The sequence below is a fragment of the Crinia signifera genome, chromosome 7 (genome assembly GCF_055691185.1).
Source record: "Crinia signifera chromosome 7, ASM5569118v1, whole genome shotgun sequence".
In the NCBI taxonomy this organism is placed as follows: domain Eukaryota; kingdom Metazoa; phylum Chordata; class Amphibia; order Anura; family Myobatrachidae; genus Crinia; species Crinia signifera.
Genome location: NC_139223.1, coordinates 177,958,576 through 177,986,001, shown reverse-complemented (window position 1 = coordinate 177,986,001; position 27,426 = coordinate 177,958,576). Strand labels below are relative to the sequence as shown.

The window sequence follows — 27,426 nt, the reverse complement described above, 5'->3', positions numbered from 1 at the left end:
ATAACTAAACGCGCATGATTTTCAGACAGTAGGCTTAAGAATCTGTTTTCATGATTCTAAAAAAGCCTCAAGAGTCTTTTATGTTCCCAGTATCTGGCTGCAAACCACTGGGTCAAATTTTACAACCTCTTCAGTCGGAATTTGTGACATGAAGCCAAATCTTTCCATCTGAAATACGGAGCGGGGAGGGAAATAATATTTTTCAGCAGCTATGTTTCTTGTGTTCGTCTCCGGCTATGTGGTGTTTAAAGACCAATCTGGATGGACAGGGGGAATAATTCTTCGGGGGAAAAATGAAAATAAAATGGATTTGAATTTGACGGAAGGTGAAGGTGGGTAGTATATTTTGTGCAACTGGTATGTGGAATAAAGGAAAGCGCTACAGTATATGCAGTGTTCTTCGTATACAGGGGCAGATTTATTAAGCTTGGAGAAGAGATAAACTGGAGATAAACTGGAGAAAAGGTAAAAGGAGATAAAGCACCAGCCAATCAGCTGTGTTTGAAAAAGACAGTTGGGAGTTGATTGGCTGGTGCTTTATCTCCAGTTAATCTCTTCTCCAAGCTTAATAAATCTGCCCCACAGTTTCTAGTTCCCAGCACTGACAAAGGCCCTTATTCTGATCGGTGCGGCCGGATCCGAATATGCGGCCAGGACCGTGCGTGCGAAAACCCGCCTTCCATACGGATCGCCAACTCCGTCCGTACGCGGTAAGAAGCTGGCCGATCGGACCGCACGTGTATTTTTCATGGAATACGCCTCCTCCATCTCAGGGAACCTCCCCCATCATTCCAATGCAGGACCGAGTGGTTCACCAGCTCCCGCAACCTCAGACCACACAGACATTTTTCCGTGCAAAAGCAGGGATCTGGGCGGGCAGCTGACATCCGGCGATGTCATATGTCCGCCCCCTACACGTGCGTCACGACTGCATTACCATACGTACGCCCAGCGTTTGCATGGGAACGCCCATGAAACGCGGGGCGTATGCATATGGTAATGAGCCCAAATAGCCCTTCACGCCCCTCTCCACTCCCTGTTCGGAGTGTTCACATTTCATGCGGGATTTGGCCGTACGCCCCGCTCGCACATGCGCAGAGACGCCTCTGCACATGCGCAAACACAAAACATCGGCGGTACGAACGCACGCGGATATTACCGCACCAACCAGAATAAGGGCCAAAGTGACATAACAACATAGCAGTAAGGTCAGCACCGGCGGATGCCATCTACCACGTAAAACACTTGAATAGAGATAATGAGCAGTGTTAACCTTTTATTATATAGGATATTATTTCCATGTGTTGCATTTTCAAAATGCAAAGTCACTGTACTTTGAGTCTAATTCAGACCTGATTGCAGGACAAATGTGTTCTCAAAATGGGCAAAAACATGCTGCATTGCAGGTGGGGCTGATGTAACAGGTGGTTAGATTTGGGAGGAGTAAGTTTTTTCTGTGCAGTGAAAATATCTGGACTGCGTTATAATTACACTGCATTTTAGATATCAGTTTTGAAACACTCCATACAAATCTAACTCTCTCTGCACAAGTTACATCTGCCCCACCTGCAGTGCAGCATGGTTTTGCCCATTTTGAGAACAAATTTGTATTGAGATCAGGTCTGAATAAGGCCCTTTGTCATTGTACTCTACTGTACATTGTCTGTAACGTGTAGAACAATGATTGCTAAATACAAATGATATCCATATCTGAGCAGCTAGCATTCATATCCCATTGTGGTGATACAGTGGAAGCTCAAAATTGGGAGGCTTGGCCTCTCAGGAATGATGTCATTTGCAGGCCACACCCATTGCCGCTTAGCCACACCCCCTGTTTTCACCACTGGGGGGGGGCCTGACCAGCGGCTCTGTAAGCTGCTGGACAGCCCCTAATCTCTCTGCTGCAGGAATAGACACTGTGCTCATGCCCCCCGGTTGCGCAGTGGTACAATGCCGGCTCCGTGCGGGACATGAGAATGTCCTCAAAAACTGGGACGTTCCCATGGAAAGCGGGACAGTTGGGAGGTTTGCCTTGATGCCTTCACATCAACATTACTCTTAAAGCCGCCCCGATACATGTTGCTGCAATTACCAGATACCCAGCATATCTGGGATTTTTAAAACAAAACGTTTCCCCAATTCCTGACAGGTGACCAATCATTGGTCTGCACATGCAATCCGTGATTTTGGTTGGGTGAGAGAATTGGGGAAATGGGCTTAGAAGTATGGGGACCTTAAGTCTATATATGAAATCCTGAAAACCACATTGTGTCAGCATCATCCTTCTAGAAACATGTTAATTCTATGTTGGCATTGGCTTGGCGGAAGGTTGCCACTGCCATCCCAGAACTCCTAACTGCCACTGCCATCCCAGCAGATCGCAGAACTCCTAACTGCCGCTGCCATCCCAGCAGATCGCAGAACTCCTAACTGCCACTGCCATCCCAGCAGATCGCAGAACTCCAAACTGCCGCTGCCATCCCAGCAGATCGCAGAACTCCTAACTGCCGCTGCCATCCCAGCAGATCGCAGAACTCCTAACTGCCGCTGCCATCCCAGCAGATCGCAGAACTCCTAACTGCCGCTGCCATCCCAGCAGATCGCAGAACTCCTAACTGCCGCTGCCATCCCAGCAGATCGCAGAACTCCTAACTGCCGCTGCCATCCCAGCAGAACGATGGCGGCACGCAGGGCTATTTTTCTGCAGGCTTAGGAGGTTATTCTGATCGGAGCGGCCAAACGTGCGTACGTTCACTATTAACGTACACTCTCCGTACGCGGCCGTTGGGGTTAAGTCCACCCACAAATCAGCCGCATACGTACGGCCAGAAACAACGTCGAAGGGGAGTGGCGTACAATTGAGCGTACGCCAACGTACACGGACGGACCGGCCCTTACACTCCGACAACTGGCGTACAACAGAGCGTACGCCACCGTTTACGGACGTCTCTCGTCCGTCTTCCCACCGACTTCTTGCGGCTATCTGAGCGTACGCCAGCTTGCACGGACGGGTCCCTATTGTTTTCAATAGAAAACTCAGCTTATGTCACCGCTCGTGAGAGTGAGCGTACGTCCGTGCACGCTGGCATACCCTTCACATATATGGACCTGCAAATCTTGCCTTTCAACTACAATTCTGACAATTAATTAATTATTCTAATTGTTATTCAATTATTGTTTTCTATTAACTCAATTGAAGATTGTGTGCAAAATAGTGGGCATGGCCTTAAAACATTGCTGAAACATACTTTGTAGGTGTTAGATGTGGTTTATGTTATTGTATCATAAATACAAAACCTATGTTTGTATTAGAGTGAACACGTTGACACATGTCGACTTGTGTAGATTGAGTGTGCTACTGTGTAAAGTCTATGAAAGCACGTAGTGAATGTGTATAACTGTTTAACAAATACCTACCTTAGCATATATAAGCAGGTCTTAAAAAGATTCTTACCTTAAATTAAACAAACCTTTAAATGTAGAGAAGTATAGAAAGATAAGCTTCCAATGTGTTTGAGTGCTGTGTGTGGCTTGCAGGTAGTGAAATCATGGTTTGGACTTAATAGACTGCAGCATTGGTTATGACATTCAGGTTTATGTGTTTGAGTAGTAATCAGCGTTAATTAGCAAACCCAGGCGCACGCTGGCATGCGGTATCTGTAGGGGTGGTCTGAGCTGGCGGTTGGCGGGTGCCTGTTTTGTGTCCGAAATGAACGGTGCTTTAGGCGATCGTGCGGTAGTAGCACCGTTCATTTTTGGTGCACACCCCCGTGTACGCCCATATTTACGCCCATTTTCCCTCATTATTTCGGCCGCTCCCCTCATCACGCCCCTATGCCGCCCCCAATGCCCGTACTCTCGCGTACAGGTTTTTTCGCACGTAGAGACCCGTCCGTAAGCGTTGTGGAGTGTTCGCGCCTGCGCATTGGAGATGGTACGCATGCGCAGATCATTAAAAAACCCGGAACGTACGCGTACGGCCCGGCCGCACCAACCAGAATAAGGCCCTTAAGCAGGAACTGAGGCCCTTATTCTAGTTCACTCTTTCTGACAAAATATTTCTTAGATGGTCAAAACCATGTGCACTGCAGGTGAGGCAGGTGTAAAACCCCACCCAAATCTAATTATCTCTGCACAAGTAACACCTGCCTCACCTGCAGTGCATATGGTTTTGTCCATCTAAGAAATATTTTGTCAGAAAAAGTGAACTAGAATAAGGGCCAAAGTTCCTGCTGGAGCCTGCAGAAAAATAGCCCTGGCGGCACGCCTCCGCTTTGGGAAATGAGGGCCTTTGCCGTTCCCCCTCCAATGGCAGCAGACTGTCAATCATTTAAATAAAAAAATAATGATAGTATCACTTTGATGGAAGCTACAGTATATGTATTTTCTAATAGATCCAGCGTCCGACCTAAACGTATGAGTGGGTACCAGCTATGACAATAGACATTGCTAATCTGGCTAGTGGCATATCCTTTATAATACATTCAGTTGTTTAAATATTAATCACGCAGCATTTCCCTCTGTCACTGTTCTGCAGCGGAGCTGTTTGTAAATGCGCTGTTCCTTTGTACTGCGGGTCGATACTTCCACATCAATGAGGATTTGAGGGTTCGTCTGACAGAACAGTAGTTAAGCGCAAATATCACATTTCACAAAAAAAAAAAAAATAAGTATTTGTATTTACCTGATGGATCAAAGGCCACCTGATTCCCCGGGTGAGGTCCAGCATCAATCGATAGCATCGCGGAGACTTTTCTCACATCCCAGAGCTTTAGAACACCGTAGGAGTCGCAGGAGGCAATGGCGTCTCCCTGGCAAGAGACGACAGCGTTAGATGTGATAGACAAATTCGGACATTGGTGAAATAAAAAAACAGGCTGCGAAAAAAGCTGCAGATGTCAGAGATACAATGTTTTTTATGGGCACGGTAATGTTTTCGGCTAATGAGAAAATAGCCTTTTATGATATACAATTAAACCAATTAATCTTCATCATGTGGGAAAATGCTCCTGCGGTCACCAAACAGCCTGTGGTTTTATGGTGACTTTAAAACACAGAGAACAAATAAAAAGACCTTGAAACAATTATTATACTGTATTGTGTTGTCTGTTATGTCGAGTGTCCTTCCTATTACTCCACAACACCAGTGATCTAATGTATATGGTTAAAGAGGCCTAATTATCACCATGTCTGTTACACATGCAGAAATGCTAATTTCACTTATTTAATAGGACATTTATTATTAGGGGCCTATATTCAGCAAACTCCAGAAAGGTAAAGTGTTTAGAGTTTGCATGTGATAACAAAGGCCATCTTCAGATGACGTTTGTTCCCAGAGCCCCACTCCTTCCAATGGGAAGGAAGTCCTTCAAGTCAGAGATGAAAAAGATCCAAGGGAGGATCGAATTGCGTTGGGTCACAGCAGAGTGGGATTCTCCTAGGCTCAAACCAAGGACTGTGGCCCATTGTCGAGTGCTGCCTGGAGTGACATTCCGGAACTTGCTCCAGGATGTATACTTTGTATCACATCTGCCTAATATATGTTTTAAGAGCTTTAGAGTTATCCTCTCAATTCTTTTTATATTTTATGTTTTTATTCGGTATATTGGAGCAGATTTCATCAATAAAACTTCGGATTGACCTACACTGTGTGGTCTCAAAGAAACCTTTATAGGAGTATCAAGCCGCATTTATCAGTGAGTTGGGGTACGCATCACACACTTCTTTTGGTGTTATGAAAGATACCTTTATGGTAAAGATCTACACTTGCACCCTGCCAGTTGGGGTACGATACCCTTAAAGATACCTTTATAGGTTTCACCCCATCATTATTAATGTGAGGGTACGCAAGTGTTTTCCTGTGTTTATCTGGTGGAAGGAGAACCCGCACATCCCCATAAATCTGAAAGATGTCTACTGTTCATGTGGACATATTACACATCCTTGAAGGTTTACTTTCATATTCTGTGAAGTGTACCTTGATTAACCCACATCACAAGGGAAGTAATAGCCTGTTATTTAAGCCCTTTATATTGTCTCCACCTGTAATTGTTCAGTTGTCATAGTCTGTGTTTTCCAAGATCCCTTTGTAAACTCCTCACTCGGTTCCCAGAGCTTCTGTCGATGCCTCACCTCAGGTCACGTGCTACCTTTATAGATGTGTTATTAATGAGGGGAACAATGCTTTTCTAAGCAGCTCTCCCCTGCATCGGAGTAAGGCTCCTGCAGCAAGCCGCGCTGAGTCAGATACTGAACCCCTATTGGGGCTCACAATAATGAATAGGTCCCAAAGCAGTGGCATAACTACAAGAGACATTGGAGGCAGTGTCTGTCAGGCTCAAGCTGTCAAAGTGGCACCAAAAAAAGGGAGCTGTAGGACAGATCTTTTCATGCATTTCATAGAGATATGCTACAGTTACTGTAGACTCACAAACCCCCTTTGCAGGCCAGCTGAAGAGTTTCGGAGATAACATATTGTTTATATAGTGAGCTACTGCTTTGCTGCTGTGTCTTACATCAGCGAGTACCCTGTGTGGAAAGCGGGCGGGCAGCTGATGTCAACTGCTTGCCCCCTGCACCCGCCCATCGGTAAACTACCAGGGGAACGCCCACCGTTTTCATGGGAATGCGAGAGGACCATAATAAGGTCCTATATGCAGACAGGCTATCCCCCATGCTCTATGTACTACACAGATTGAGAAATGCATCAGTCAGAGAACAAATCATTGTTTCCATTAATTTCTGAATGTTCTGTCATCTGGATCTCAGGGTGCAGCGTGTGGTTTATAGCATAGGGATGCTACTCATACTTACCTACTTTTGAAAACTAGTTTCAGGGAGATTATAATTGGTAGTATAATTTTGCACAGCGCCCCATTGAGGGGGCATGTCATGCTCCACCCAAAGGCCGTGTCTACTTCCATATATGTATAGATTGTGAGAAGCGATTGTGAACGTGGCACCTAGAAGCGTGGGTGTGTACTGCTACATCTGAGAGGAATCTTGTAAAATGACTTAGATCCAAATGAAGATGAGCCCCAAAGCAGTTAGTAAGAGATACTATACTTGGTAAAGTGCTGGGAAATGGTGTTGATGATTCAATGTAAATGTATCTGTCTCTCATTCCTTTTTTCCCCAAAATATGTAACACTGTAATGTGGGCTAGGTGACATGAGGGAGATTGCTAGACTAATGAGGGAGAGAGGGAGATTGCTGCTATTTCAGGGAGTCTCCTGCAGAATGCAGGATGGGAGGTAACTATGATGTAACAGTGTAATGTAGGCTAGGTGACATGAGGGAGATTGCTAGACTAATGAGGGAGAGAGGGAGATTGCTGCAATTTCAGGGAGTCTCCTGCAGAATGCCGGATGGAAGGCAACTATGATGTAACAGTGTAATGTGGGCTAGGTGACATGAGGGAGATTGCTAGACTAATGAGGGAGAGAGGGAGATTGCTGCTATGTCAGGGAGTCTCCTGCAGAACAGGATGGGAGGTAACTATGATGTAACAGTGTAATATGGGCTAGGTGACATGAGGGAGATTGCTAGACTAATGAGGGAGAGAGGGAGATTGCTGCTATTTCAGGGAGTCTCCTGCAGAATGCAGGATGGGAGGAAACTATGATGTAATAGTGTAATGTGGGCTAGGTGACATGAGGGAGATTGCTAGACTAATGCGGGAGAGAGGGAGATTGCTGCTATTTCAGGGAGTCTCCTGCAGAATGCAGGAGGGGAGGAAACTATGATGTAACAGTGTAATGTGGGCTAGGTGACATGAGGGAGATTGCTAGACTAATGCGGGAGAGAGGGAGATTGCTGCTATTTCAGGGAGTCTCCTGCAGAATGCAGGATGGGAGGTAACTATGATGTAACAGTGTAATGTGGGCTAGGTGACATGAGGGAGATTGCTAGACTAATGAGGGAGAGAGGGAGATTGCTGCTATATCAGGGAGTCTCCTGCAGAATGCAGGAGGGGAGGTAACTATGATGTAACAGTGTAATGTGGGCTAGGTGACATGAGGGAGATTGCTAGACTAATGAGGGAGAGAGGGAGATTGCTGCTATGTCAGGGAGTCTCCTGCAGAATGCAGGATGGGAGGTAACTATGATGTAACCGTGTAATGTGGGCTAGGTGACATGAGGGAGATTGCTGGACTAATGAGGGAGAGAGGGAGATTGCTGCTATGTTAGGGAGTCTCCTGCAGAATGCAGGATGGGAGGTAACTATGATGTAACAGTGTAATGTGGGATAGGTGACATGAGGGAGATTGCTAGACTAATGAGGGAGAGAGGGAGATTGCTGCTATGTCAGGGAGTCTCCTGTAGAATGCAGGAGGTGAGGTAACTATGATGTAACAGTGTAATGTGGGCTAGGTGACATGGGGAAGATTGCTAGACTAACGAGGGAGAGAGGGAGATTGCTGCTATGTCAGGGAGTCTCCTGCAGAATGCAGGATGGGAGGTAACTATGATGTAACCGTGTAATGTGGGCTAGGTGACATGAGGGAGATTGCTGGACTAATGAGGGAGAGAGGGAGATTGCTGCTATGTTAGGGAGTCTCCTGCAGAATGCAGGATGGGAGGTAACTATGATGCTACTGTATCTCCAGGATGTTTGTATCAGACATATGGTTTCTTGCCCTGTGATAAATATGACCCCAATTCACCAAATGAACCTGAAGCCAACTAAAGCACAGAGGAGATTTTTGTTAATACCTCCTGCGCCTCCATCTATGCTGATTTAAGCAGCTGATAACTTTCCGTACGGTATTTCCTTTTTGGGCAGTTGAGATAAAGTTCTAACATTATTATTTCATATCTATCTGGCTGCCTACCCCAATACAGCACTGTACCTCTGGCCTAATACAGTATCCTGTCTTCATTTCCTTATCTCTGGTGTGGCCTCCTGAGGCTTCATAGCGAGGCCTAGTCTCCTTAGAAACTGTAGGGTAAGTCATCAAGACATTTGGTGTTCATCATGGTCTGTGATCATCTGTGTTTCCCATTGCTGTTCTCTACATTACTCTAGAGCAGGGGTGTCCAAACTTTTTGCGACGAGGGCCAGATTTGGTGAAGTGTAAATATGTGGGGGCCGACCATTCAGTCTGACATTCTTTGAATTATTAATCACATCACAATGTTCCCCCACTCTGCTCCCATTCACTCTATGTCCTCCAGCCGTCCCCTTCACTGTATTTCCCCCAGCCTGCCCCCATTCACTGTATGTCCCCCAGCCTGCCCCTCCTTCATTGTATGTTCCCCACTCTGCACCCATTCACTCTGTCACCAGCCTGCCCCCCTTCTCTTAATGTCCATCAGTGCCTCCATTCATTGTATGTCCCCAAGCCTGACCCTTCTTCACTGTATGACTCCCATTTACTGTATGACCCCCATTCACTATGTACCCCACTCTGCCCCCATTCACTGTATGTCCCCCAGCCCTGCTCCCCCCTTCTCTGAATGGCCATCACTGCCTCCATTCACTGTTTGTCCCCCAGCCTGACCCTCCGTCACTGTATGTCCCTCACTCGGCCCCCATTGACTGTATGTCCCCCTGCCTGCCTTCTCCCTTCTCTGTATGTTTCCCAGCCCCTTGTGTGAGCCAGAGGACGGAGAGGCAAAGCAGGCACTGCAAGAACAGGAGATGCTTGGGCTCCCGCTGCTGCCCTCCTCCACTCTGCATGTTACGGGAGCAAGCTTCCCCCTTGCTGTCCCCCTCCCCAAACACTGCTGTCACTGTGATTGTGGAGTAGGGTGATATACGATTTCAGCAGCAGGGGTAGGACGCATCTGACTGTCTGACTGTGGCGGTCGGCACCTCCTCACTGCAGCAGACAGCAAGGTAAAGGGGCCGGGGCCCCACCTTCAGTGTCCTGTGCTGTGCTTCCCACATCTGATGCTCTGCCTGCTTCCAGCTGGAGGCTGCGGGCCACTTGAAATGACAGTATGGGCCGCATTTGGCCCCTGGGCCTGACTTTGGACATGCATGCTCTAGCGAATCAGTCAGATAGTCTATAGGCACGCTACTCAGTATATCTCTTCAAGCTTGGCCCACCGCTGTCTCAAACCCAACGTAGACAAAACTGGAGATGTTTCCGCTTAAAACTGGCCTAATAACTGACCCCATTACACAACAGGCTGCAGCCAATTTGAATTTGCTAGTTCCGGGGACTTACAGTACTTTACTTACGGGGGGAGCAGGCGGAGGGCAGTGGCAGGCTCCGACAGAACCGGAACGCAAGCGTTTCCTGCGTGCCCTGCCCCTTCTTTCAGATAGCGGAACACGGCGGTTGGCGATGCTATCACCAGGAGTAGCTCAAATGAAAGCTGCTCAATCTGTATACTGTGTATAATTAGCATATACTATTCCCCCAACACAGGTGCATGCATTCTCCAGCAATTTCAGTACATAGTTTATGATAGACATGTTTGTATCATAACAGCCCCTACCCCAAATAAGAAGCGGGCGAGGTGCTGACAGTGCTGTGTCGATGTGGTCAGTGCAATATGGCATAGTTGCCTCCCCTCCCACATCCTGCAGGAGGCTCACTTTTCAGTTATAAATATCCTGCTGCTCTGCATTGCACTCCCAATTCCTGGATTCTTAAGATTCTACCAGGGGTGCCACTAAGGAGTTTCTTTTCAAGGACAGTGATTTGCTGTAATCATTGTTATTTGCTGTAGCTGCTCAAGAGTCCATGCTGATGACTCTCATTAAGCCCCCCTTGTGACAGAAAAGAGAGAGAGAGACAGCAGTACATGATCACACACAGGATGTCCTTATCTGTGCTGGTGTGCACTCATCTATAACATGCTGCTGCTGCTGCTAGTAAACTGTGGCTCAGGGTAAGAAAATTTGCTAGGATTATTTCCTTGATCAAACACAATTGTTTAATTAAAGTATCTGGTGTCCATACTGATTTGGCTAATGCTATAATGGTATGGAAAACAGCAAATCCAATAAATAGTTAGTGCCTGCAAGTTGCAGACAGTCCAGTGTTCACAATAAAATAATAATAAAGTACAGTAAATACATACTTATATGCTTAGGGATGAAACTGGTAAACTGAGCGCAATAAAACCTGGTAAAGATCCAACCTGCTGCTGTTTATAAGGGATACTCAACCCTTTTTATGACAAAAAAAGAGCTGTATAAACCATACTGTATATACTGCTTAGGGATGAATTCACACAAGGTCAAATTGCATTTGGATTCCATTGCATTAATCATGTATACTGTGCTGAGTGAGAAGAAAATAAATATCACAGCGTATTTATAGTCGCAAATTAGAAACTCCATATTGTAATGTTACTACAGGTTGAGTATCCCTTATCCGAAATGCTCGGGACCACGAGCATTCTGGATAAGGGATTTTTCCGGATTTCGGAATACATTATTTTAAACATGCTTACCTGTCCCCTGGTGGTGCCCCGATGGTCCCTTTGTCCACTTTGTCCCCCAGTGTCCATGGCAGGCCTCCAGCACCGTCTCCAGCGGTCCCAGGAGTGCACTGCGCGAGTTCCCAGGCGCCGGTGACGTCACCGGTGCGCGCACACATTCGCGCAATGCACTCCTGGGACCGCTGGAGACGGAGAGGATGCTGAAGGCCTGCCGTGGGCGCAGGGGGACTTGGTAAGTATAAAAAAAGGGTTAGGGGGGTAAAAAAAAAAAAAATATTCGAATTATTACAAAAAAAACCACGGTTTTTGGAATAATTCGGATACGGGATACTCAACCTGTATCAATACTTACAAAACTTCCCAAATTATATTGTTACCAATATGATACAGAAATATCTTGCAACAACAAGCATTTAAACATAGACACGCCCATTCTAAAAAGAAAAGCACACACTTTGCGCTCCAATATATCTGAACGCAGAAGCAGCTCAATGATTAAGCCTGAATAAGGCCTAAAGCTAGTATACCTCAAAATGTTTAAGGTCATTTCTGACGGCCCAATCTGGAACTAAAGAGAAATTTGTCCACAAAAAAACATAATGCTACGCGCACAGCTAAAGTGAGAGGGACGATATTTAGTAATAGAACAAATGCTTTGCCTGTGAGGCACCGTGAGCTGTTTGAATTTGAAGTCTTTTGTAATGACTAAATTATTATTTTAATCATTAGATAATCACCGTTGTGCATAGTCAGACAGATAAAGACACACTTCTGTGCTTCCCGTGTCATTGTATCCTACACAAAGCATTTGGTCTCTGTCCAACTCGTCAACGCAAAATAGGTTTTCAAATGATAACTGCGAATGACGGGAAATTATTCAGGGAAAACATTTAGGAGAAGTGGAGCTGGATATTTACCCTTCCAATATAGACAAAGGAACTAGGAGTACAAGATAATAAAGACAATCACTGAAATGAGCATAAATAGAAAAAAATACACAATATTTAGCATTATTTCTGCAGCTAGAAATGGATACGCAACACTTTGCAAATCTGCTACATGTTTCAATACGTCATGTAGTACAAGGATAAAAAAAAACTTGAATATTTTTATTTTTAATAAAACTCGACTTTCAATTTTATTATGGCTGACGCTACACCGTTGTTATTAAAAAAGCAAGAGGTATTTATCACAAATAGCAACATGCACACTGAAAAGGTTAAAACATCTGCAGTGACAAAAACACTGTCACTGCAGATGTTACCTATAAGACTGCAAGATGCAATGCATTCTTTTGCATATCATTAAAACTCCAGCTTCCTCCGAAGCCACTTTTCAAGAAATCTGCAAATAGCGTGAAACAAATTGCATGATGTACATATAAGAATAGTCTACTGTGGAAAGTATGGAAAAAAGAGGTCACAACTCCTACTCCTCCTTGCGCAGCTGCTATGTCTGACTCTAACACTTATCGGGGATCACCTTCCCCACATATACAAATATAGGAACAAAAGGATGTAAGTGGAGTCTACACAGCGCTTATAGATGACAGATATAACAAAAAATAGGTATACACGTCACTTCCCTTATTTGTCATCGAGGGTCTGATGGCGTGAATGGTCCTAATTTCCTCAATAGTGTCCCATGGAAATATTCACATAGGGAGGCATGGGAAAATAAAAACAATGTATTTTCTGTCAGAATACATATGACCATGTATTGTATAGAAAATAAAGAGTCCCAAAGTGATTCACTCTCAGGGGAAAAACAGGTGTTTTGATAGATGTCCTTCCACCATCAAGTGCAGAAATATTATCGTACCGATAAACTCACTTTAGTGAGGTGCAGAACCCACATATAAAGGTATCTTTAAGGATATTGAAGATCGTACCCCACTCACAATAAAGGAAGGCAGGAAATTCATATAAAGGTATCTTTCAAAGAGAATGTTTCATGGGAGCGTACCCCAACTCACTGTGGAAAATGAGGTGTAACTCCCATCAAGGTTTCTTTACGACACTTAGATTGGTATCCAAAAAGAATTTATTCATAAAAACACTCCAAACATATGAAAGATAAAAAATACAAAAACCAAAAATTACAAAGAGGCCCTTTTCCACCTTGGGGGTGAAGCTAGATACACAAAAAAAGATGGAAATGATATGACCTGGATGTGGATAAATCCGGATTGTCCACATAGATGGTAAGAGTCCAGGGTGTATCAGTCTCAACTGGCAAGGGGTCAGGGTACCTCCACAGCTTCCCAACGTGTTTCAATCCACAAGGACAATCCGGATTTATCCACATCCAGGTCATATCATTTCCATCTTTTTTTGTGTATCTAGCTTCACCCCCAAGGTGGAAAAGGGCCTCTTTGTAATTTTTGGTTTGTGTATTTTTTATCTTTCATATGTTTGGAGTGTTTTTATGAATAAATTCTTTTTGGATACCAATCTAAGTGTCGTAAAGAAACCTTGATGGGAGTTGCACCTCATTTTCCACAGTGAGTTGGGGTACGCTCCCCATGAAACATTCTCTTTGAAAGATACCTTTATATGAATTTCCTGCCTTCCTTTATTGTGAGTGGGGTACGATCTTCAATATCCTTAAAGATACCTTTATATGTGGGTTCTGCACCTCACTAAAGTGAGTTTATCGGTACGATGATATTTCTGCACTTGATGGTGGAAGGACATCTATCAAAACACCTGTTTTTCCACTGAGAGTGAATCACTTTGGGACTCTTTATTTTCTATACAGTATATGGTCATATGTATTCTGACAGAAAATACATTGTTTTTATTTTCCCATGCCTCCCTATGTGAATATTTCCATGGGACACTATTGAGGAAATTAGGACCATTCACGCCATCAGACCTTCGATGACAAATAAGGGAAGTGACGTGTATACCTATTTTTTTTTATATCTGTCATCTATAAGTGCTGTGTAGACTCCACTTACATCCTTTTGTTCCTATACTGTGGAAAGTAGACTTCAATTGCTTTTGTGGGAGCGGTAACGTCACCAGTCAGGCATCCAGTTCCATTCGGTGCATATGCAAGAAAAGTGAAGCTTGTATAGTATAATACCGATTGATTTATTTAACACCACACATATAAAAACACTTAGGTATATAACAGTAGACTCTCACCGAATCAATTTGTCTACAGAGAATTGCAGACAAATAAGGCAGGTGTTTTTTTTACTCAGGTGTCCCCGGAGCCTTTGGTCCAGCGAAAAAGTCCAGTGTCAGATACCTCCTCTCCACGACCAACGCGTTTCAAAACCAGATGGTTTCTTCCTCAAGGCACGTCTCAGCTCTGGGCCCCACAGCAGCTGCACTCCCTGCACCTATGGTAGTTACACCATTGTGCATAACACATGTAACTGTGACAAGGAAGGTGGCCCCTCTCAGCTTTGGGCCCCATAGCAGCTGCACCCCCTGCACCTATGGTAGCTACACCCCTGTATATAACACATGTAACTGTGACAGGGAAGGTGGCCCCCTCTCAGCTTTGGCACCATAGCAGCTGCACCCCCTGCACCTATGGTAGTTACACCCCTGTATATAACACATGTAACTGTGACAGGGAAGGTGGCCCCTCTCAGCTCTGGGCCCCATAGCAGCTGCACTCCCTGCACCTATGGTAGCTACACCCCTGTATATACCACATGTAACTGTGACAGGGAAGGTGGCCCCTCTCAGCTCTGGGCCCCATAGAAGCTGCACCCCCTGCACCTATGGTAGCTACACCCCTGTATATAACACATGTAACTGTGACAGGGAAGGTGGCCCCTCTCAGCTCTGGGCCCCATAGCAGCTGCACCCCCTGCACCTATGGTAGCTGCACCCTGTATATAACACATGTAACTGTGACAGGGAAGGTGGCCCCTCTCAGCTCTGGCCCCATAACAGCTGTACTCCCTGCACCTATGTTGCTACACCTCTGTGTATAACACATGTAACTGTGACAGGGAAGGTGGCCCCTCTCAGCTCTGGGCCCCATAGCAGCTGCACCCCCTGCACCTATGGTAGCTGCACCCTGTATATAACACATGTAACTGTGACAGGGAAGGTGGCCCGTCTCAGCTCTGGCCCCATAGCAGCTGCACCCCCTGCACCTATGGTAGCTACACCCCTGTATATAACACATGTAACTGTGACAGGGAAGGTGGCCCCTCTCAGCTCTGGCCTCATAGCAGCTGCACCCCTGCACCTATGGTAGGTACACCCTGTATATAACACATGTAACTGTGACAGGGAAGGTGGCCCGTCTCAGCTCTGGCCCCATAGCAGCTGCACCCCCTGCACCTATGGTAGCTACACCCCTGTATATAACACATGTAACTGTGACAGGGAAGGTGGCCCCTCTCAGCTCTGGCCTCATAGCAGCTGCACCCCTGCACCTATGGTAGGTACACCCTGTATATAACACATGTAACTGTGACAGGGAAGGTGGCCTCTCTCAGCTCCGGGTCCCATAGCAGCTGCAACTCTGCACCTATGGTAGGTACAATCTGTATATAACACATGTAACTGTGACAGGGAAGGTGGCCCCTCTCAGCTCTGGCCCCAGAGCAGCTGCACTCCCTGCACCTATGGTAGCTACACCCCTGTATATAACACATGTAACTGTGACAGGGAAGGTGGCCCCTCTCAGCTCTGGCCTCATAGCAGCTGCACCCCTGCACCTATGGTAGGTACACCCTGTATATAACACATGTAACTGTGACAGGGAAGGTGGCCTCTCTCAGCTCCGGGTCCCATAGCAGCTGCAACTCTGCACCTATGGTAGGTACAATCTGTATATAACACATGTAACTGTAACAGGGAAGGTGGCCCCTCTCAGCTCTGGGCCCCATAGCAGCTGCACTGCCTGTACCTATGGTAGCTACACCCCTGTATATAACACATGTAACTGTGACAGGGAAGGTGGCCTCTCTCAGCTCTGGGCCCCATAGCAGCTGCACTCCCTGCACCTATGGTAGTTACACCCCTGTATATAACACATGTAACTGTGACAGGGAAGGTGGCCCCTCTCAGCTCTGGCCCCATAGCACATGCAGGTCTATTTTAAAAGTGTATTTTGGTCCCAGTTTTCTCGGTCGGGACACATTTGTCCTAATATGTGCCCTACGTACTGCGCTTCCTACCACTTGTGGCGCCTTATAAATAAAATGTAATTATAATAATCCATCTATAGCAATTCTTAAAAGAAAAAAAGAAAATGAGGTTAAGTAATATGAGAACCTATTTATTGCTGCAACTAGTTACTCGCTTCTCCATGCCAGAAAATGAGGTGATATCAGCACCTGAGACAGTTCTCTGCTTTAAACAATTTTGTTCCTGTAATCATAGTGCATAATACGTCCATTTTATGTCTGATGGAAAAAGACTTGTGAGAGGTCATCAAGCATTGAGAAGAGGCACCGGGAATCACAGCCAGCCATTGTCTTTAATAGCTGGAGGTAATCACCCGCTCAGTGTGACATTAAGGTAATGAAATACTCAGGATCATATCAAGGGGAACTCAGATGTCAAACGCTTACTGTGCTGTCAGTTCTTATCCAGTACAAGGACTGACACAGGCAAAGCTCAACTTCTTCTTCTCCGAGGGGCAGACTTGCAAGCTCCAACACAGGCATTTTGGCGTGAAAAAGATGCTTTATCATTACAAATATGGAAGTCCTGACAACAAGCATTAGGCTCATCTCAGCAAATGTCCCTATGTCAGCGAGCTGTGCAGCGTTGTGTGGCCCAAATCAGGGGGCTGCGCCGCGAGAGTGCATCAGAAGATCCGGTTCTGTCGTTACACAGATAACAAATAGCTCTCCTCATATTCCACTTTATTGTAAGCGTTGAATTTTAGAACATTTCTCAGGAATGCATGATAAATAACAATGTTGGTGTAAAAGGAAAATTCTATTGAAAAATGGCTATAAAGGTTTACTGGGCTTCACAGAGGCGTAACTGTGGGAGGCAATGGAGTCATCCGCCGCCGGGCTCCTGCTCCTAAGGGGGCACCTCTCCTCCCCTGCCAGTTTGAATCAGTTAATTGAAAGCCATTGGTATTGTTAATGCATAAACACATACATTGTTCTGAAATATATATTATTGTTAGCACTGTTCCATGACATTTTTTCACACAAAAGGGGCCTCGCCCCCTTTAAAAATGTGGGGCAAAGTGTTTAGCATTGTGGGCTCATTAGACTGTAAGGTACTTATGTAATATCTGGGCTCCCATTTTTCTTATGAGACTGCGTCCGCTCACCACGCTTCGGGCACGGTGGCTCGCTGCGCTCGCCACACTATATAAAATCAACTCCATGCGTAGTTGGATATTAGGGGTATGAAAAATGGGGTGCATTTAACATGGGAGCCCAGATAATACATAAGTACCTATACTATTGTTCTAATAAGATAGTGTAATTAATACACATCTTTTTTAATTATTGCATACATTAAAAGTTAAATTTTAAGCGAATATATATCAGTTGGACGCCCAATATAGATATCTGCAGTGTGCACCCATTTTTTTCTCTACTGTCCCCCCCCCCCTTTTTTCTTCTCAATACATAAGTACCGACTGTAACCTCCCCAGCGTGGAGCGTGGCCTAGTATAAAAGGGTGGCGAGGGCATGACAGAGCGAACACTTCATTGTGGCCTTGTCGCCCACAATACAATGTCGGCAATTCAGTGCAAAACCTGTCTGCCTCGACCAGTAACTTTAAGTGGGTGACACTTGGCAGCGTTAGGCAGGACTACAATACACCTTCAGGTGGTCAGGAGTGCCAAGTGAGGTACTGTAGGAAGGTCTGCATCAGACCATGAAAATTTCTTCCAGAGTCTGAATGCCTGACACAAAAGGGCTTTCCAGTAGCAAGATCGCAACTGCTAATTTTATGCACACCCAGAAAATGCCATCTGAACGGCCATGACGCATTTGTATTTATCCAACCACTTCCCGTTACCACCCCCAAGTTCACTGTGCAACTACTACCTTGTTGCAACCACCGTCATAGTTAGAACCGTAAGTAAGCATGGACGGTTGAGTGTACAATAGCCACTTTGCAACCGCAAATTATTCCCCCGAGACCTGTACTCATGCGGCAGTCATGTGACCCACCTCATCTGCATACAGGTGGCCTCCAGGGCACTATTAATGTGACTTGTAAATAATTTGCTGAGTATCTAGTGTGGATATAGCAAGGGGGGGGGGGGGATTAAATCACTTATTTTCAGCTTTTTGTTCCTAATTCATTTTGAAAAATGATTGAATTAACGTATTAGTTTTTTGGCACATTATCGAGTACTTTGTGCTGAACGCAGGAAAAAAATTGTAATTAAATCCATCAATGTTTCATTTTGTAACACAGCAAAGTGTGAAAACCCCCAAAGGGGTAAATGCCTATTATAGCTGCGGTCAGCAAAATGTCTCCTACTGACGTGACATTCCTACAGCGGCCATTATTCTGGTCCGCTCGCACGGACCAGAATCTTCGCAGGGGCATTAATGGTTGTGTATGCACACGGTCATTTCTGTGCATGTGCATACGCCACGTGCGTGCGTCCACGGTGAACAGAGCGTTCGCCGGGCGCACGCACCCAAGTGCGCAGTGGCGTAACTATAAATTTAGCTCCCCCCTGCCAAAAAATTTTGTGGCGCCCCCCCCCATGCCATTTTTGGTAAGAAAAGGAAAAAAAATTATAATATATATATATATAGATATATATATCTATATCTATATATATATATATATATATATATATATATATATATATAGATATATATATATATAATGACTTGAGTACAGGGGGAAAAAAGTCCTGAAGTGCCACCTTTATTCATAGTCTGCATTATGGGGATTCCATCTCCTTGAGGAAGGCTCACAGGCAAGTTGTCTATGTGGCTGCAGCCAATAGACTGTGTATACCTTTATGAATGGGAGTCAGCAGCAGCGCCATGTCATGATGAGCGCTGCTGCATCCTCTGAATTTGCAGTGCACCCGCTGCCGGTGCTGGCTTCCCAAAACCGCCATGGGAACTGCAGCAGCATAGTTACGCCACTGCCTCCACCTTTCCATCCCGCTACCCCTGTACCTCTCAATTCCTCCTTCCCTGCACCTCTCCGTTCCTGTCATCCCTGCACCTCCATGTCCATATGTCTCTGCTGCATTTCTCTATCCATGTCACCTCTCACTCCATCCTAATCTCCACTTCTCCAGCCCTGTTGCCCCTCCATCCCCCCTGCACCTCTCACTTCCTCCATCCCTTCACCTCTATGTCCCCCTTTCCCCCCTTCACCTCCTCCATCCCTGCACCTCTCCTTCCCCAGCCCCCTGTCCATACTCCAATTCTATGTCCCTCCTACTCCACTGAACCCATACACACAAAAAATGACACATAAATCATACAAAATGTCATAAAAAAAATTTCTGCTGATAAATATTTTCTGACCTATTTTCTGACAGCAGGCAGCAGGTGGGAGACAGGCACCAACAGGCGATGGGGCGGGCAGACGAGGGAGTCCATTGCTAGCAGCCGCGGCTGGGACCCTGTCTGCAGGCTGCTGCGTCACACTCTTACAGGAAGATTCAGCGCCGACGCCGCAGCAGCCCAGCATGGGTCTAGGCACCGGCGGCTCTTCCTGGCGCTGACGAGTGACAGTGGGACGCTTTCACTGCGCACAGTGCGGCACCCGCCGTAGAACCCGCCATTGAATCCGTGCCAGGCCGCGCAGTTGGAAGCCCTCCCATTGGACAGCTGCCCGTCCTCCCATTGGACAGCTGCCAGCCAACCCCCCCATTGGACAGCCGCCCGCCAATCATCTAAGGGCACTGTGACAGACTGACAGTGAGTCAGACTGTCATGGCTGCGCCCGTGATGCGGCCGACTCGCCTGTGCGGGAGACACAGGTGGCGCACCAGCAGCCACACTGCCACAAAGTACCAGCATATATTTGTGAATTTGCACTCAGTGTGCCGGGCGGGAGCCGGCGCCCACGCAGCCCCCGCTCCTCCAAGCAGTGGCGGGGGCTGCCTTACACAAGTTACGCCAGTGCAAGTGCGCATGGGAGCATTCCCAATTTGCATATGGGAACGCCCAGCATAACCTTCCTCTCAGACTGCTGACAATAAATGCTGGTGTAGGGGCTGTGAAATTCTGAGGTATTATGACAATGATAACCCTTTCACATCGCAGCTGTAAGCCGGTATACAGTATTGCCGTTTTTTTGCATTTTAAAACGGTACCTGCTGCACTGTGAAAGCTCCCCAGTCAATTTACCGGTTAGAGAATACCGGTATTTCAAAACGTTTCAAAAGCAGGATCCTACACGGTTCGGAGCCGTTTTTCCTGCAGTCTGAACGGCCCAGAACCGGTTTGAACTACACATGATAATCTGCACAAGGGTCATTGGTTGTCTCCCTGCACATTGTCACTGCCCACAAGCAGGAAATACACAACAGAGTTTTTTGAAAAGAAGCCGTTTCTTTATGGGTGAAACGGGTTGAATGTGAAGGTACAAAAACGGTATTGAAACAGTAATATACTGGTTACAACATGCAATGTGAAAGGGGTTTAACTGGCTTTTGACGCGTTTTATGAAACGTTTACAAAAACGGGTGGAAAGCAGGGTTGCAATGTGAAAGCAGTATCAGCGGATTTACTTCTTTTTTTTAACATCAATCATTTTTTGTTGAAATATCAGTTTTATATGGGGTACAGAAAAAAAAGAAAAGGAACATTGGGGGGAAAAAGGTGGTTATGGGGAATGGGGCGGGGTTAGGGTACATCCAGAATTTGACATAGGACACAGTACAAATATCAAATCACATGAAGAACAATAAAATACAGAACAATCACATTTCGGAGATCACAAGGCGTCAGCGCTGAGAGACTCAATAATGCGATATGGGAGATGAACGCACATAATGCAGTGTGAAACACAGATATCATGAAAACTATATGAGTAATCAATAATCTCAGCGATTAGGTGGTAGGGGTTTCATTCAGACTAAACTGGAGTGGGTCGGTTTGGGAGGAACTTGGGATATATTGGGCCCCTTCGCCATCCGTCACATACGTGTGCCATGGAAGCCACAGGCAGTCGTATAGAAGTATGGGATAAATGTGGTTTCAACAAGGAGATGGTAATTCGTTTTAAGGATAACTTTTAGTAACGTCGAGGTGGGGGATTGCTTCCACTGTTGAGCTACTGTAGGTTGGCACGAGCAGCAATGAGAATATGGCCTAGAACTTATCTGTTTTTGGAGGTAATAGTAGGGGGGATAATATGTAGCAATGCTAAAGCAGGGTCAGGTGGAACCTTTATCTTGAGTACTGTATTGATTAAAGCAAAGACATCATTCCAGTATTGTAATATCGCTGGGCAGGACAAGAAGATCTGACCAACATTACCGCATAGTCTCCAGCACATATTGGAGCACGAGGGCCAAATGTGTGAAGGTGGTCAGGTATAGTCTATGTATCAGTTTAATGTGCATTTCAATGTGGTTGAAGCACCTGGACATGGTGTCGGAAGATAGAAAAGTCTTTCGCCATTGGGCAGGGGAAAGAGTTCTGCCCAAATCCAGCTCCCATTTCTTTTGAGCGCCGGATTTAGGCGCAAAAGTTTTGTTCCAAAAAGATACATCACCTCTAGATGCAGATATGAAGGGCCGGGTAGGGAGCGTCTGTGAGAGTGTGTCTGGGGAGATGGCGGTAGGGGTGAAGCGACTTCCACCAATGTGCAATTTGAAGGTAGCGGTGGATGCTCCGAGGAGGGGGCGGAGACTTTCTGTTGTAGGGAGGGAAAGGGTAGTAGAGAGTTTCCATCTAGAATGTCTCCTAGGAGGGAGATACCAAGAGCTTTCCACCTGTTCAGAATTAGGTAAAGGATTAGCCTCGTTACAGTTATAATGGTTATATTGGATATGGTGCACGCCGGAGAGGACATGGTGGTGGTAGACAGATTGTCCCAGATTTTTAGGGACGCTTGTGTGGATGGGAGCAGGGTGAGGAGGTCTGGACTAAAGGGCTTAGGGATCTCTAACAAGTCAGCAAGTGGGAAGGAGGGGGCAGAGGCTTGTTCGGTGGAGAGACTTTTGGCCGTGTGTGTTCTAGTTAATAGGAACAGACCGAGCTGTAATACTAGTTATCTGTTATCACCTTTCTTCATATGACATATGGAGATGTATGTTTGCCACATCCTTACGTATCTGACAGCAATGAAGCTATTCACTTAACTGAAAATAATGGAAGGTAAAGAAAGGCAATGAATGCTCACCTTATAGAAGTGTTTGAACAGAACTTAGAAGATAATGAGAAGAAGGAGCCAAAAAAATCATTCTCTTTGATGTTTAATTGCTGGAAACTGCTACACTTTGAACCATGTAGCAATCACAGAGACAACATCGACTCATAATGTGATATGTAGACCTTCCGGCATCTATAATCTCGCCATCGTTCATCCTTACACCAACCAGTAAGTTATAGAACCTGGTACCAAACACCAACTAGAATCTCATATGCATCAGATGCATCACAAAAGCAAGTTTATGCAGCAAAGAGACCTGGGTGACTGTAACTGGCGTGTCTTCACACTGCATGGGTCAATTTAAGTGTACACAAGTATGGATGATGATGAATCGTATGCATTTCTGTTGAATATCCACATGCAAATGAGATGTGTAAGAGCATACCTCCTGCTGCGCCAGAGGAGCTCCCAGAAAAGAGGTGGAGCCTCGGGTGGAGGGGCATGGCTTAAATCGAAGGGGCACAACCCCTGTTTTTAACATGTGCCCAGTGCTCCTTGAGTAGTTCAGCAGCCCCCAGGTCCCTTCCCTTATAGATGCCCAACTGCCCCCTGACCCTGCACGAGGTATGTATTGGGGTGTTCTCACACAGGTCAGTGAGGATGTGCCCACTCAGAGAAGTTGGGGTTTTGCAGAGTTAAACAGGAGAATAAGTTGAATAACTCTGCTGGTTTCCAGATCCACACAGCCATGATGATGATGACAAGTACTGAAGCAAGCATACAGATAGGAGCAGGGGTGCTACATTCGATATGGGCAGTGATGTCTAGAGGGGGGGGGGTTACTTTTTACGAGGGCCCGGGCGCTGCTCAGTGCTGAGTGCTGAGCTGGGGAGGAGGACAGCTGCAATGGCAGCCTGTCATCTCTCTTTCCCTATCAGCTTATTTTCACGTGGGTGTGCCCCTCCCACCTCCTGGAGGCCTGCCTCTGTTCGGTGGCTACACCCCCTCCATTTTACCGGGGCCCGGCCATCCTGTTGGTGCCCCTGAATACGGGTCACTATAATTTGGCATAATGTTGAACTGGGGCCTTACATTGTGGCATAATGTTGTACTAGGAACCTTATATTGTGGCATAATGTACTGGGGACCTTACATTGTGGCATAATGTTTTACTGGGTACCCTACATTGGGGCACAATGTTGTACTGGGGACCTTATATTGTGGCATAATGTTGTACTGGGGACCTTAAATGGTGGCATAATGTTGTACTGAGGACCTTACATTGTGGCATAATGTTGTACTGGGGACCTTAAATGGTGGCATAATGTTGTACTGAGGACCCTACATTGTGGAAAAATGTTGTAATAAGGACCCTACATTGTGGCATAATGTTATACTGGGTACTTTACATTGTGGCATAATGTTGAACTGGGGACCTTACATTGTGGCATAATGTTGTACTGGGGACCTTAAATTGTGGCATAATGTTGTACTGATGACCTTACATTGTGGCATAATGTTGTACTGGGGACCTTACATTGTGGCATAATGTTTTACTGGGGACCTTACATTGTGGCATAATGTACTGGAGTTCTTACATTGTGGCATAATGTTGTACTGGGGACCTTACATTGTGGCATAATGTTGTACTGAGGACCTTACATTGTGGCATAATGTACTGGAGTTCTTACATTGTGGCATAATGTTGTCCTGGGAATCTTACATTGTGGCATAATAAACAAATGGAACAGATTTGAATGTGTAGCATTATTACACTCAGGTACAAACATCACAGCATTATACAGAGCACAATTACACCTAAAGCCATTAGTAACTTGCATAAAAGCCTTCAAACAAGTAACAAAACACAAAGCTGATGTACGGTATTAACAAGTGTCAAATAAGTACACAACACAACACGATGTGGAATCAGATATTACAGAATGTTCTTAATCCACAAAACAAGAATCAGATTCTTCTGTATCCCAAGCTGCAGCTAATTAGCAGGTATTAATTAGTATTGATAGCAGTGTCCTGCTCAGGGTTTATCTGTGATGTTGTACCTCTTATGCATGTTTTCAATAAAGGTGTTTAAGATGAAAGAAAGGAATTGATGGAGGAATAGTAAACAGTGGTCTTATCTCTTCCAAATGTCATTCGGTCTGTTCAGCGGCAGATGTATGTACAGCGCCAGCGTTACTATGCGAAGGCTGGGGGATAGCGGTATTATGGGAGGGGACTGCACAAACTCATTCCAAACATCATAATAGGCATGCTGAGACTTGTAGTGCAACACAGAAAAAAAAAGACAAAACCCAAATGCACTAAGAATGGGATACATATGATACCCCGGCAGTGGTAATGTCAGCGATCAAAAGACCGACCTCGGCATCCCGATATGGAGAATCTTGACAGGGGCTCTGGTAGTAAGCTAACCCTCAACCCTTACCCTAACCCTCCCTCCAGCAGCCTAACCCTAAACCTTCATGCTAGTGCCTAAACCTAACCCTGTACCTTGCTGTCTAACCCACACAACATAGCCCTAAACCCCCCATCTAAGTGCCTAAATGTAAACCATCCCTGCTGCCTAACCCTAACCTTCCCCTCCATGCAGTCTAACCCTAACCTTCCACTCCAGGCAGCCTAACACTAACCTTCCCCTCCCTGCAGCCTAACACTAACCTTCCCCTCCATGCAGTCTAACCCTAACCATCCCCTCCCTGCAGTCTAACCCTAACCATCCCCTCCCTGCAGTCTAACCCTAACCATCCCCTCCCTGCAGCCTAACACCAACCTTCCCCTGCCCGAAGCCTAACCCTAACCTCCTCTTCCTGCAGCCTAACCCTAACCTTCCCCTCCATGCAGTCTAACCCTAACCTTCCCCTCCCTGCTGCCTAACACTAACCATCCCCTACCCGCAGCCTAACCCTAACCTCCTCTTCCTGCAGCCTAACCCTAACCTTCCCCTCCCTGCTGCCTAACCCTAACCTTCCCCTCCCTGCTGCCTAACCCTTACCTTTCCCTCCCTGCAGCCTAAACCTAACTTTCTCCTCCCTGCAGCCTAAACCTAACCTTTCCTTCCCTGCAGCCTAAATCTAACTTCCCCTCCCTGCTGCCGAACCCTAACCTTTCCCTCCCTGCTGCCTAAACCTAACTTTCTCCTCCCTGCAGCCTAAACCTAACCTTTCCTTCCCTGCAGCCTAAACCTAACCTTCCCCTCCCTGCTGCCTAACCCTAACCTTCCCCTTCCTGCAGCCTACCCCTAACCTTCCCCTTCCTGCAGCCTAACCCTAACCTTCCCCTTCCTGCAGCCTAAGCCTAACCTTCCCCTCCCTGCAGCCTAAACCTAGGATTCCGCTCCCTGCAGCCTAAACCTAAATTCCCCCACCCTGCAGCCTAAACCTAGCCTTCCCCTCCCTGCAGCCGAACCCTAACCTTACCCTCCCTGCACCCTAAATCTATGTCCTCCCACTAGTGCCTAAACCTAACTGCCACAGCATTCCCCTGCCTTCCCGTATACTCACCGCCATCATTGGAATGATGACGTTGGCACCCTGATCCTTTTTCAAAGTTGAGCCAGTGGAGCTGGTCTTTCTGAAAGAAGTCGGGATGCCGACACCGGCTAACCACCGGGATGCCCTAAGAACACTGGTCATCAGAACTATTTTAATAAACTCTGCAATTTAAATGGAGTAAAGTTGAAGGTTTTAGCAGAGGTTTTGGCCATTTCAGGCTACTTTAGCGCATCATTATTGGAAAACTTAATAATCTAACACTACTTAGTATCTAATTGGCTTTTTTCTGATTTAACATTTTTTAACACCCTAATTAGTACTTCTCACCTACAATATAGAAAACATTTAGTATTGAGCTGATGCGTCTTATTAATGTAACATCTTTAGCACATTGGCCGGTATTCAAAATCCACGAAAACATACAGCTGAACCTGAGTGTTTTGGGGCAAAATGTTTTGTTTATTCAGGCGGATAAACTGTGTAGCCCCACAAAAGACCAGAGAAGCATTGGACGTTTTTGTCACTCGATGATCCACTGGCCAATTGAATGCCAAAGATAAGCTGCTACTTGCAACTGTGGCAAAGGGCGGTCACGCCAAATATTCATTTGCTTTAGATTTCTCTTCTGTTCATTCTCTTTGAATTTTGTTGATTAAAAATAAACTGTTTACACAGCATTTATTCCCCACCTGTCCAAAACTTTTACACAGTACTCCATCCATACCCCCACCTTTCTGACAGCAGCAGCACAGCGCTATAGAGACTGAGCTCTAGAGGGCTCAGTCTCTAATGCACATGGGCTGATCTCCAGAAAAATGGCGCAGCGACCACTTTTATGGTGATTTCCAAAGCGCTGCTGCCTTCATCACGGAACTCCAGAGCGGTAAGTAAAAAAAGGGGTGCCGCATGTGCTGTGTGGGCTTAGGGGCCCGTGTGCTCCAAACTCAATGCAGCCAGGGCCGGCGCCACCACATTTGCCTAGGGCGCCGGCCACTGGAGGGCGGTAGTGAGCTGCAGCCGGCCAGCAGCAGCAGCAGGAAGAAGCTACGCTACCGCAGAGAAGAGCCTGGAAAAAGGACTAGAAGAAGAAGCTGCCTGCAGCGTCAGCGATCATCTGCAGACAGCAGCAAGCAGCCATTAGGTGAGTAGTAAGTTATTCAGACCCCTCCTCACCCACCTCCTCACAGCGTTGTGTGCATGGGGGGGGGGATTTTATACTAGGCCTTAAACTCTGAAGTCGCCATAATTGC

The 27,426-nt window shown here is 46.1% G+C and overlaps 1 protein-coding gene across 1 annotated transcript in view; it reads right to left on the bottom strand.

Moving 5' to 3' along the window:
* SPAG16 (sperm associated antigen 16) overlaps window positions 1–27,426 on the bottom strand; it is a 713,525-nt gene that overhangs the window by 212,841 nt on the left and 473,258 nt on the right. The window contains exon 15 of the mRNA XM_083154490.1: window positions 4,685–4,811. Coding sequence (XP_083010616.1) covers window positions 4,685–4,811 — 127 coding nt within the window. The remainder of the gene's footprint in view (window positions 1–4,684; window positions 4,812–27,426) is intronic.